At 37.6% G+C, this 13,475-nt stretch overlaps 2 protein-coding genes across 5 annotated transcripts in view; both read left to right on the top strand.

Moving 5' to 3' along the window:
- The window catches only part of TAMM41 (TAM41 mitochondrial translocator assembly and maintenance homolog), a 43,668-nt gene that overhangs the window by 22,120 nt on the left and 8,073 nt on the right, over nt 1–13,475 (top strand). The window contains exons 8-9 of one of the 4 annotated variants that reach the window (XR_003252725.1): nt 2,026–2,158; nt 2,634–4,205. The exons of 1 other annotated variant lie outside the window; for it this stretch is intronic. Coding sequence is in view for 1 of the 3 variants with exons in the window: in XM_026061173.1 (XP_025916958.1) it covers nt 2,026–2,102 (77 nt within the window). In the remaining 2 variants the exon portion in view is untranslated. Of the gene's footprint in view, nt 1–2,025; nt 4,206–13,475 lie in introns of those variants that run through there. 2 more of the 4 variants (XR_003252726.1, XM_026061173.1) reach the window with 2 other exon arrangements.
- VGLL4 (vestigial like family member 4) overlaps nt 8,560–13,475 on the top strand; it is a 95,934-nt gene continuing 91,018 nt past the window's right edge. Inside the window, exon 1 of the mRNA XM_026061180.1 lies at nt 8,560–8,574. The gene's annotated coding sequence lies outside the window, so the exon portion shown is untranslated. The remainder of the gene's footprint in view (nt 8,575–13,475) is intronic.

Genomic DNA, 13,475 nt, shown 5'->3' with positions numbered 1-13,475 from the left:
ACTGGCTGGAATCTCAGAACCCTGCTGGAATGCCACGACTAACAATAACAATATTTGTTTTTAAGTTTCTAAATACTATATGACTGAACCCAGCAAAAGGCTGTGTCTTTCTTAGTTTAGGTCTGTAAGAGAAGGCTCATCTCTGGTAGAACTTTATGGACTGTTTGTCTAAAGGTGCGCTTCACAAATTGCATGGGAGTTATCCTCAATCCCTTTGTCTCCAAAACTTGTACAAATTTTGAAGCAGTGACTGCAGCAGAATCCTTGTGCTTCATTAGGAAAATTGAGAAATGTCTTCCTTCATTGTAGGCCTAGTGAAATGATACGGTATTTACCAAAGTTCGCTGCTGGTGGAATTTTTCGTGAACTGTTGGAGGCTAATGCTAGACTATTACAGCTACTCCAATTTAATAGGAGGTTTGTTGTAAACAAGTGGCAGGCAGGCTACTATGATGCGAAGTTGGCCGGGCTGCCATCCCTGTGACAGGAGTTCACACTGGTGTCCGTGGTGTATGTCCGAGACTGGTGGTGTTGCCAAATTATAGCTATTTGTCATCATCTCATGGTTATTTTTCCTTCTCTCATTTTACCAGGAGACTTTAGTTCACCTGGGTATATGCCTTATTTATCTGTTTTTTCATACTTACAATCATTTCAGTATTGTCACTTTTTACCTAAGGATGCAGATGTCATTTCATTATACAAGTCTCCTAGAGTTAATCTCTTGCAGTTGTGCTATTCTCTCAGTTATGAAATGGTAGCTGCCATTACTTAGGATGAGGCAATAACAAAATATTCAAGGAGGTTATGATGTACTTATGACTTGGTGAAACCAGAACAGATATCCACCCCACCAGTCGGCAGCCCATTTCCTGGGTGGGGGGAACCGCTATATTCCATTTCCACTTCTAATTCGCAAGCCTTTGAATAACAAAGCTCTGGGTTTGTTTTTCTTCAAAGGCTGAAACTAAGTTTGGAAAGCTTTTGGTGGTGTGCTGTGTTTGATTACATTTAATCAAGATGAGACTCAAGGAGATGCGTGTACAATTCTAACTGTATAATTGTAAAGTGGGTCTCTTACACTTGGTGTATAGCATCAAGCAAGCCTAACTAAAATCTGGTTAATGGAAGAAATTGGTAACGTAGGGTTTGGAAGCATAAAGCTTGTTGTGTGCCGGTTGTGTAGACTGTGCTTGTCTTGCCTGAGGAAATTGTTCTTTTATCCTGGCTGTGTTCTGTTTCACCTCTGTCTCTCTCTTCTTCCCTGTTGTCCCTTCTGTCAAATTGTGGCCATGCGGCTTGGGCACAGCTATAGTTCCTGAAGATTAGGCCTAATCTGATCTGAAAAAATCAGGTGGCAGGCTCCTGTCTCAAGAGTTGAAATGTTTCAGTGACTTGATTCCTCTCACAGATGTGGCCTGCTAATTAACCTGCGTGCTTAACAGCCTAGATCTCTCTAAATGGTCCTGCTCAGGTGTCTTGCTGCATAATATAGTCCATTAGGTTGTTGGCATCTATTGCCATGCCAGATTCAGTCCTACTCAGCTGGATGTGCTACGTGGCAGTAGAGCAGAAACTGCTTGAAAAGCATAATATATTAGTTTGAGGGTCTGCAGTACATATGGATGGTTTAAAAGTCTTTGCATCTTTAGCATTTAGGAACAGTAATGTAAATGACTTGACAGAAGTCTTTATCTGTACTAGTTGAGCATTTTATCTTGAGTCACTATACCTTTGTGCTCATTTGCAACGTTATCATCAGAGCTTCAGAATGGACCAAGCCTATCCCATTTTGCATGCTTTGATACTATTAAAAGCATCGTTATTGACTGTAGTACATATGTGAGAAGAAAGTTGTTTGCATGTCTGCAATGATGGGTTAGGCTATTGTCATTTTTCCAGGGAAATACTTTACCTAAAGTAATAACAGAGAAAGTAAAGTAAAAGAAGTAGTAAAAACATAGTATTTGAGTTAGTTTTTCTAAATGTTGGTATTTTCTGTTTTTTTGTTTTGTTTTTTTTTAGGGGCAAAGAAATCTGTAACTTACAGTATGAAGAAATTATATAAAATGACAAAGGGATGGTTAAAGAAGAAATCCTGAGTCTTGACATACTGTATATGGATAAATATATGGTACTTTCTCCAAATATTTTGCAGGTATTACTTCACCTACTTGAGAAGATTAAAGTGCATTTTATAAAGTCTGTTTTAATAATTAACATACCCATTTGTATATGGAAATAGAAATTTCTGTTAGCGGGGAAGACTTGATGGTAACAGGGCGAGAGAATTACTGTGTAAGTGCTGAAATTATTTTTCCTGTACAGTATAGCTTAGATTTTTCAGAGAATTTTCAGAAATGCTGAGTCAGAAGGATTGTTTGTACCTATGAATTAAAAACTCATTTGCTATATTTTGGTACCTTTGCTTTCCAGAGTACTCCAGGTACTTTCAAAATAATTGCTGTCTCAATTTTAGTTCTCTCAGGGACTTGCAGAACTGGCGAGTCCATTGAGTTTTAACTAGATTGTACTAGAACATACCTTAAAATCATTATGTACTTTAAAATATATTATTTCTGCACTTAAGAGTGCATTTTATCCTTAGTTGTTGTTTTTTTTTTTTCCTGAAGGTATTTACTGGGTGCTTCTGCAGGACAGACTTCATGATGAGTAAATTTTTCTTGAACCTGTAAAATTCTGAGACCAAAAATTTTGAGAATTTCCAGTTTAGGAAAGAGTATTGGAAATAAGGAGCTTGTCAGGTATCGGATCCTTTCATGAAATTTGCACGTTTCTTTCATGAGACTTGGATGACAACTACCAAACTCATAGCCAAGTAGTGTCAGAAGTGTCATATTTGGAAGCAAAGTCAAACACTCATTGGCCTTTGCAGTCTACTGTGTATAAATTTAATAAATGTGGGTGGTTTGGCTGAAGAGAAGCTTTATATAAGTGCTTTAAAGCCAGGGATATTATGAGCAAAAATATCTACTGTTTGACTAATTGTTTGTGTTTGTTTATTTTTTCCTGAAAATACTGTCCACAAAGATAAAACTTGTTCATCCCTGCTTAATTAAATGAACTAAAATAAAGAAATTGGACTGTCACATGACATGTTGCATTCATGATACCACTAAAGAATGGAAGCTTCTGACAGTATTCATGACGCAGTAAATCTAGAGCTTTTGTTTTGTACAGAATGTTTTTCTCACTGAGTCAAGTGGGTTTGCTGATTTTTGGATGTTTTTCTTAATAGAAAGGACTTGACACGAACATTTCATCTGATTTGTGACAATGGCAATACAAAAGAAAAATAATTTAAAGGTTAAAAATGAAAATAAAGTATACCTTTCCTGAAAAGCATGTCTTTTTTTTCTTGTATATCATGTGATCAGTAAGGCCATCTCTCAAACTCCATTTGATTTAGAAATCTTATTCTGAAAAATTACCAGAATGAAATTATGGGCTGCTGCCTGTTTCCAGGGAGCAGTTCAAAGTGTAAGATTAAGTGAGAAACTGGAAAAAATATCTTATTGTATGTAATATGACTCATTAAGGCTTCCTTTAATCACAGGTAAAGAAATGGAGCTAGGAAATTTAAGCCACTGCTTAAATTAACCTTGTTTTTTGGGTGGATTTATTTGTTTGTACGAAGAGCAGAGGTGCCCTTCTGGTAATCTAGAAGTCTTGTATATAAAATATACCTTATCCAAAGACACCTTTAAAATTCATATGTAGTGAAAACTTGAAATAGTCATACAAATGAGAATTTTAGCATAAATTCCAGTAAAAAGAGATCTGAAATCAGATATTATTGGCTTACTCAGGTGTGTTCATTGGAAAATTCCTAAGAACAGAGAACACTGATCCAAATGGTAGAAACAGACCCAGGCAGATACAAGGCTTTTGGACTAATGAACAGCATGAGAAACAATTCAGGGTGGAGGCCTGATCTTCTGAATGCAATAGTTATCAGTGCTGTCAGAACTTCCTCTTATAGTAATCTAATGACATAACTTTTATTTTCTTTTGTCCCAAATGAAGTACACTGGAGGGAAGGTTGTGTATGGGCAGGAGCATGACTAAAGACTGGTTTTACGATAGAAATGTGATGTTAGCAGACCTTTAGTAGGTGCCACAGTATTATCAGGAAAAAAAAAATGTGCAAGATCATCCACTGAAACTTTTAGGATACAAAAAAATTAAAAAATTGAAATTGACAGTGTTTAATGCATTAACTCCTTTTGGAACCAGGGCAACTTCAAAAAATAATCATCTGTATGAATTGCGAGCAGATAAAAAAAAAAAAAAATAAAAAAAGTTTTTAATGTTATGACTGAATTTTGTATGTTTTGGGCTTCCTTTTGTTAGCTGCATTTATTTTTCTTACCTTTAAGGCTGTCTGGGAAAGGACCTAATCCAGCCTTAACTCCTGTTAAAGGGGAGTGTATTCACTGCTGGGGGAGGATTTATCCTTGACAAGTTCAATGAGATCACTCTTAATGAAACTGTATTTTTCTCTCTGTGTGTGAATTCAGTTCTTCTAATCAGCTTCTGCAAAATAAATACTGTGAGCAGGAAAATAGGGTTAACTTTATACTTTTAAAAATTCCAGTTGCTGCAACTGGAATTTTTGTTAGAAAATTATCTACAGTATTCCATGTACTGAACACATGACCAGATAATTAAGGCTAAAAACTATGAACTATTCTAAAATTTTCCTCGCTTACCTCATTTTTGTGTATCTGTCTGTAACTGAACATGTTAGTAATTGGATTTTTGTTATTCCCAGAGTTCCATCAGGGAGCCAAGCTTGTCAGGATATTGTACAGAAATGTAGGAGCTCCTGGGGGCATGGGGAGCATGTGTAGTGCACAGATGAAGCAAAAACTGACCCCCAGAACGAATAAGCAATTTGACCAAATTCAAAAAAGCAGTCAGTGGCGAAATTAGATGCTCCTGCCTTTCAAGGAGCTCATTCTTTCCTCCTGCAGTATTGCAGTTTTGTGAGGTTTTACATCATGAGCCATCCTGGGAATTAATATGACTGAACAGATCCCTCCTGACTAACCTGTACTTTTTTTTTTATGGAAAGGTGAGGACAGGGGCTTTTAAAACCTGGTTAAATAACAGCACCACAGGATGTGAAACCACTAGCTCATAAACTGCAACTGCTTCAAGCACTGGTTGAGAGAGATCATGTGTTGCAAGATTGCCCAACATCTGGCTGAGAATTCTTACTAGCAAAGCATTTAATCACGTGCTTGACTTAAAATGCATACATACCTGCCACTGTGGAATAGGTATTTAATTCCCTTTTGAGACTAACAAATGTATAGATTGGACTTGAATCTACAGAAGTGAAGTAACTAAAAAATCTATGATGTATCAATACAGTTGGACACTCTCGAACCCCCTGTGGCTGCAGTGTAAGTGAAGATTAGATTCTAACAACCCATTCCCTTTGGTGGTTTTTATTTGCTACTTTGAGGTTGTGGCTGTTTTCCCCTTTATTGAAATAGGGTACCTTAGATGTGTGTGTGCCAGACCTTAAATAAAAAATCCCATGAGGACATTTTGCATCCTAAGAGGCTCACTATTTCTCCTTCTGTTAAATTTGTCACTACTGCTAAGTTGGAGGATGAGCAGCAATTAAATCTATATATTTTTTTTAAATGATGAAATGCAATTGTAATTCTAGGGAAGCTTTTAAAGAACAACTTTCTTTTAAAAGCCATTGGCAATATAATTAAATATATTGTTTTGAATTTTAAAGTAAGATATATTTAAAAGTGTGTTTGGTGTTTCAGAAGGTGAAATGAACACTGAGATGGTATTTCAAAACATTAGAAGTCAATTACTAGTCAGTCTGATATGTGAGAGTATGTTGACTTCAGATCCTATAGTGAAACAACTATCTTCATTCTGAACCTTGCCAGCTAAGCAACGGCACTTATTAAATAATGTCCTGTTGGAAAAAAAAATAGGAATGTACTGCTTGCTGCTTAACAGCTAATTAAACATTTTTATGTGCAGCAGATGCTGTATAGAGTCAAACCCTCCCAAACTTTAAACTGCTTGTCATATTGCCAGTGAATTAGTCTTTCACTTTACAGGTGTTACTTTACTGCAGAGTTTGCCTGTAATCTGAACTGGCCTTGTTTGTCTTACATGGCTAAAGTATCCATTGCATATCTTGATTTGGCTTTGTGCACTTTCTTTGTGTATAGCATTAGAATAGGTCATTTCTTGTTCTTCTGAGGGAGTTTTGCAAATCCCAGTTTAATAGCTCCTAGTTTACTCCATCTTACATTGCCAATGTTCAAGTCTGTGCAGTAAATCTTTGTGAGACTTGAAAAAGTTCTTCCTCATCATTTGTATAGGCTGAAATTTTAAACTGTATTCTGTTCTGTAAATCATTTATCTCTGTGCTTTTTAAAAAGTGACCTACCTTTCCCCTTGAGGCCATTGGTCTTGAATGTATTTATTTTTTTGGCAGAGAGCCATGAATGAATCATAGCCTCCAGCAGCTTACAGTCTGAACTCCTCTCCATTGTTAATATAAAATACTTTATGCAGTTGTTACAACATTTTGCTATGTAAAACTTTTAAGAGAAGAGAGATTGATTTCAGACATGTTAGTTGCTTTTGAAGTTCCCCAACAGTATGTAGAAATGATTTCTTCTGGTCATACAGCTGTAATCCACTAAAATAACTGGTGATTGCTGCACAGGAAGTTAGTACATGAGAATGTTACTAACTCTTTGTTGCGATGAGATGTGCTGCTGCTTTCACAAAACCAGCCACATTAGCTTTTAATTCCATTTGTAACTTTCTTGCTTATACCCTCCTGCTCTGTTTCTATATTCATTTATTGCTTTGATTGTTCCTGTTCTTGACTTAATTTTCAGGTCTTTCATACCAGTTGTCTTCAGACACCACTCTCTTCTGGTTTGGCCGTTTCAGCGTGGATATTGTTTCCTGCTCCATCAGCTTCCCCCCCCCCCCCGCCCCCCCCGGTGTAATAATGCTTTCATTAAGGGCAACTAGGCAGATGATTTATTTCTTGATGTTTTAAAAGTCATCTTTGTAATGAAGAATCTGGACACATTCAAAATACTAAAGATTTCCATAGGATAGTCAGCAGCGTGGACCTAGCTGGCTTTGAGATCACCAAAGCCACTGAAGTATAACTCTGTTAGCTCATGCTTCAGAAAGTAAACTAGCCAACACAGGATGAATGCAAAATCAAAATTTGACTAGATATATAATCCATAGATTTTGGTTTCCACTGCTCTTTACAGTCTTTAATCCCTGTATTGAGTCCCTTTATTAACATGCATATATGCGTGAGCCACTCATTTGATTAGTATCATAATGTGCGACTGCTTCTAAAATTAAGGTTTAGGGAGTGTATAAAACTGATCGTGATGCCACACAGGATGCTGACTTCCTCCATCAGCCTGGGTAAGGTGTGTTCTCTACCACTTGCTCATTTCCCCTTTTTTTCCAAGTATTTGAGCAGCGAGTTCCTCCAGGTGATTGGCTATATGACCCCTCAAATACCTGCTATGCTGAGTGACTTCGATTCAACTGCAGAGTCTGTATTAACCTGTGCTTCAGTGAGATTTCTCTCTAGATTTGGTTGCCCTTGCATGTCAGTGAATTGGACTAACAGATGGAGTGTAACAGCTGCAACGTTACCATAAACAAGGGGCCTGTAGGTAGCATACAGCTGAACTCTCCATGGACTCTCTAGAATCCCATAGCTTCCTGATGTTTGAAACAAGTACTTTTGCCAAACTGGGGAAATAAAGATGGATATGGAGGCCACTATTCTTGGGTACCTTAGGGAACTGAACTGTGAGGCCCAATACTTTAAACTGATTGAAGAGATAATATTAGAGCCTGTTCCAACTTGGGAAACCTTAGAACAAACATAGCACTTGGTGAGTATCCAGTAAGGGGGGGGTGTCCAACCGCGGTTGTGACTCATGCCTTTCCCCGGCAATTAATTTAAAAATCGGATTGAAATTGAAATAGAAATATGCTTTGAAGGTTAGAATGTCAGATCATTGTTTGTGTGTGTCTTAGTAGTTTTTAATGGGTAAGGTGTTTATAGAGGACAAAGCATTCTTCATTTTCAGGGTCACTTCTACTGGACATGTTTTCTGAATATGTAGAAGATGAATTTTCTTTTTATTATCTACTGCTGGAATAAGGGACATTACCTTAATACACTTTTATTTCTGATATAGTTTTAATTTCGGTGAACAGCCACTCTGTCACTCTCGATACTACAGTTTCATAAAATTTTGCAGTGACCTGATTTACCAGTCTTCTTCTGCTCTAGAACAAAGCAAGTAAAATGTACCTGTGGTTAAATGTTCTGAAACAACAGAGTTAGTGGTGTTCATATTTCTGTTTGACTCTGAAGGTACCTCATTGTTTGCTTGAAGATTATACTGCTGGTATGACTCTGATCCAACTGAAATTATTCTGTCTCTTTTAATCTTCTGTTGCGTGATGGGGCAGACAATTATGAAGAGGGCAAGCTTTGTCTTGAAGCAGGTAATAAATTAACCAACTCCATCAACTTACAGTTCAGATCAACTTGTCTGTCTGGAATTACTGCACTTTAACATATTATGGTCTAATGAAATAAACTATCGTAAAAAAAAACCTTAGTGTCTTTTTAAATCTTGTGAACTACAGTGTTGTGAGTTTGGGTGTGTTTCTATGTAAGATAGCTTTGAGATGCAGTGCAAATGAATCTAGATTCTTCCAGTGAAGACAGTTTAGATTCAGAGTTTAGCAGTGTTAACACTGAGGAAAAAATATTTGCTTGTGAGGCTATGTAACTTGTTTTAGATAAAATGTATTTTGAGATATGATTTAAAAAACTGATGTCATTTATAAAAATGTAGCGTATTACTTTACAGAAAGATGTGGGTAGAGAGATGTGTTGTAACTATACTGACATATTGTGAAGTAATGACATACGTTAATAAGTATGCTTGTGATACATAATGGTGTTTTGTGATAGCTTTGGAAAATGTTTGCTTTGTACAAAATAATCATCTTTGTGCAGAGTTTTTATTAGTATATCTTGCACTTCTGTTCAGACTTAAGGTAACCTCATGCATTTGTGTGTTGTTACAGAAAAATCTATACTGCTGCTGTTTGGAAAAACAAAAGTGAAAATGCAATAAGAAATTGCAGGAACTTGGATAAATTCCTCTTTTATATGCAGTGAATGCCAGCTGGCTAATTGCTTCTTTATATAGACATTTAAAGAAAAAAACCCTCTTTGTAGCTTTACAGTTGTATTGTTGACTGAAGCAACACACAGCACATGCCCCCTGCTGCTAGTCTTATGAGCTGAAATCACTTGGAAATAGTTTGACAAAACAGGTTTGAGCCCCTTTCCATGTTCTCTGAGTATCCATGTCTAGTTAACACTAATGTCTTTTACAATAGTAAGGCATATCACTACTGTGGTCCACAGATAGGCAGATAGTTGCCCAAGGCATTTTTTGCCAACTGTTATCATAGTGGAATGTAATGTTTTCTTAGCTGGTCATGGAACAGATGTCAGGCTTCATTTCAATAATAATTCCAAGATTAATGATTGAGTAGGGCCTGTAAAAACTATGCCATCAGATTTTCTTACAGACTAGGACTGCACTTGATATAATACCTTTTTTCTCCTGTTTCAACAGGCTGTTCCCCCCACTCTGTCTTAAAAAATTCTTAAAACAAGTTGTGAAACAGTGTTAACTGTTCAAAGAAATTTCTTAAAGCGTGTCCAGAAATGAATTAGCATCTTGTTGCTCATGAAATACTGGTGTCTCTCCATGCAACTGTGCTAACATATTGTTCCACAACGTATTCAGTGGGCTCAGTGAATATGGGCTGCTTACACAAGTTCGGAGGGACATCTTTTGTTGACAAGCACCGTCCACAGCAGAAAAGGTAGATGTTGTTGATATTGCTAAACTGAAATACCCAGTAGTAACTTTGGACTTGGCAGGATTCAAATTCTGTATTGCTAACTGTTTGCTTGCCCTTTCAGTCTGCAGGCAGCTTGCCTTGACTGTTTGTTGTACATTCCTCATCACAGTCCTTTATCCCTCAGGCCCTGGTTAAGTCGTCCTCTGTGGCATTGGCTATGGAGCGCAGAAATATTGCAAGGGGTCATCTCGCTAGAATTTCACTGACTTTCCAATGATAATATACATGGAGAACAGGAGTGGCAGCTGCATCCTGTTCCAGGATTTGAATTGCATCTTGGACTCCCTGTCTGCCTAAGCTTGGGTGAAGTGCTGGTGTGCTTCACTATGACAAACTGTTAACTATCTTGGTCTGTTCTAGTCCTGCAACAGAAGTACACTTCTGCTGGTATCTGAGTCAGCAAAGAACCTTTGATAGCATTCAGTTGTAAGGTATATGCAAAATGAAAAACAAATTATAGCACCCAAGCAAGCCAAAATATGGTTAATCAAATAAGAGATTGGTTTTGATGTATTGATTTGTGAATTTGCCTTTTAAACAGCTTGGCTGAACATTAGCATATGTTCAGTTCAGCAACTTCAACAAGGTTTTCTTATGGTTTTTTAGCTGGTAAGTTTTGTTTATCAGAGACTTCCAACATATGACAGTTAATTTGCACTTCTATTTTTTTGTTTTCACAAACGTTGACTCCTAACTTCAGTGTCTGTACTAGTAATGTTTGCCCAGGAATGCATAGTATTTTCTTTCCCAGAAAGCTTCCCTCAGACTCCTCTTAAGATGCTTGATTAAATATCCTGTTCTAAAACTTTTGCTGGGAGCTGTAATAGCATATCCAAAGAATCAAAAGGTGTTTTGACCTCTACTTTTTAAAGCTCCTTCTCACTCCAGAAGCTCTGCCTCCTTAAGCAAAGAAACCGTTCCTACCTCTTCCCCTCCAGCAGTTATAAACAGAAGTGGCATACTTTTTTTCTGGAGGATACATATTAAAAAAATTTGTGACTAGTCTGGAGCAATTCATCCTTGTGATAGGTATCAATGTCTGTGTCAGATCTTTTCTCAGTGTCTGTGGTTTTACTTTCCATATTTCATAGTATTTTTTTTTTTCAGGTAAGTTTTATAATAATAATTTGACTTCCATTTTTTCCAAATATTAGATCATCAAACTCCTATTCTGCTTACTGATAATGAAAATATTTTCCAGTAGCCTATTAGTACAATATCATCTTTTTAAAAAACTGTGCATATTACCATATATTGTTGTAAATATCTTAGATTAAGATTTTATTTAAAAAAAAATAGTTATATTATTAGGCTATTTGCCCTTCGGCTTTTCATCAGCTGAAATCAGTCTATTACATATACTAAGTGTGCTGAGTCTGAATCTGGATTTCATTTAGAGTTTGGAATGCATTTTTTGGCTAGCTTTTGATGGCCTCAGATCTCATGACCTGTCCTTAGAGGGATGTGAAAACACTTCCATATCGGTTATTCTTGCATGATTTTGGTTGTTTTTAAATTAGAATTGGGAAGCAGAGATTCTTCATGGCATCTGTATCTTTCAAGGAATCAAAGTACAAGGGTTCATGAATTCATCTCTGACCATTACGTTCCCTGCAGTCTCCAAACTCTGGCCATGGTTCCTGCTGTGGTCGCATCTTTGTGTAAATGCAGGAGCTGTGCTCCTGCCACTGCCTCATGCATAAATCCCAGTTTTAAGATCTAAAATAAACCTGCTGTGTCTTAATTTTTTTTTCCTTCAGTAAAGAAAGATATATGCTTTTGTCACATTGAGACGAGGGAGGAGGTGACAAGAAAAATAGCATGAACAGAGCTGTACTGAGACATTTTGCATCCTGTGCTGTTTTGGGGTTCTGCTGTGAATCTGCAACCCTAGCTCTGAGGCTAAAGTGTTAGGCAGTGGGGCTCAGGTCTATTTGCTGTCCTTTTTTTTTCCCCCTTGCAATGACTCCAAGAGCTATCTGAAGGAACTCCAGTTCCTTACAGCATTTGTAAATGTAAAATCTAGCATTATTGAACCTAACTCTCCAGTGTTCACTGATGTTCACAATGGACAACAGAACGTGTACAGTGCTTTTCCATACCTCTCCCTGCTCTGTAATTAATTCATGCAAGCTAAATTTCCCACTGTACTAAGCAGCATAATCAGGTTCTTTAGAGTATTTTGGTAGTGTATAATACTGCAATATTTTATGTCTTGCCACACAAAAATAATGTAGTTCAGGAGATGAGTGGTCTAGATTCCATCTCTGGATGGCTCCCATAGAAAAACTTTCTGGTGGTTTTCTTCTTATCTCTCAGTTGCTGCTTTATCATGCAGGATCTTTAATTAGTATGGAAAGCTGATGCTCACTTTTCATCTTCTGTAGAAATTATTTAGCCTTAGGCCAGCTTCTGAGAAACAGTTCTTTCAGTATGAAAGTATGGCCTGTATGATTTAAGTTTAATTTCACAAAAAGACTGTCAAAATAGGCTAAATAATTTAGCAAGAGGCGCCCCTAAATTGTTTGAATCTTGGAAAAGAAGATTTCAAAAGAGTTTACACTTCAGGAAGCCAATTGAAAGGACAGAGTTAAGCGCTGGTATTGGAGAGGCAGGGAAGCGCTGGGATTTTCAAAGGTTCTACTTGCCGCTTTTCACAGCAATCCAATTCTGAAGGGCTCGATCATCCTGGTTACTGGCTAACTTTCAGACTTTTTGTCACTGCAAATGAGAGGCCGTATTCCAGCAGCCTGGAATGGAAACGTAGAAGAGCTCTTTGCTGACCAAGATGACAGCTCAACTTCAGTTTCAGACAGCTGTCGGATTTTTGGTTATTTCCTCAGCTGCAAGAGGGGGCGCTGTAAAAAATGAACTTCAGGAGCAATAGAAGTAAACGGCAAATAAAATGCTAGACCTGTGCAGACCTAAAATCTTCAAGTTCCATTAAATATGGGGATGTAACCTCCTTCCTCCCCAAACCTCGTTGTAGTATGTTGGCCTAGAATCTGAAAAAAAAAACCTTGCTTTTCCTTGTTTATACACTGCGTTTATATAATTATGTGTGTGCCTAGTAAGGCAGTTTCTCACATGCTGATGATGCTGCAATTGCATTGTAAATAGAGGTGGTATATTGGCGGTATATTCTTTTTTTTAAAAAAAAGCTGTGCTTTGTTCTTAAACTTCTTTGTTTTCCCTTAGCTTTTGTAGAAAAGCTGCTTCAAGTATGGTTAATCAGGTTTAAAGAAGAGCGAAGAGGCAATGAACAACAGCTGTTGCTTGCAGTAGTGTTTTTAGCTGATCCCGGTTTGCATGCCTTTCTTTCCCCCCTTGGTTTATTTTCCGTGCAGCCTACAAGCCAGTCCCGGCTTTCCGCGCCCTCCGCGGACGGTGCCGACGGTGCCGGTGCCCCCGGTGCCCGCCCGGCGCAGCGCCGCCGTGGGAACGCGCCCCGGGCCGCC

The sequence above is a fragment of the Apteryx rowi genome, unplaced genomic scaffold (genome assembly GCF_003343035.1).
Source record: "Apteryx rowi isolate R43461 unplaced genomic scaffold, aptRow1 scaffold_177, whole genome shotgun sequence".
NCBI classification, from domain to species: Eukaryota; Metazoa; Chordata; class Aves; order Apterygiformes; family Apterygidae; genus Apteryx; species Apteryx rowi.
This window is presented reverse-complemented; position numbering and strand designations above follow the sequence as displayed.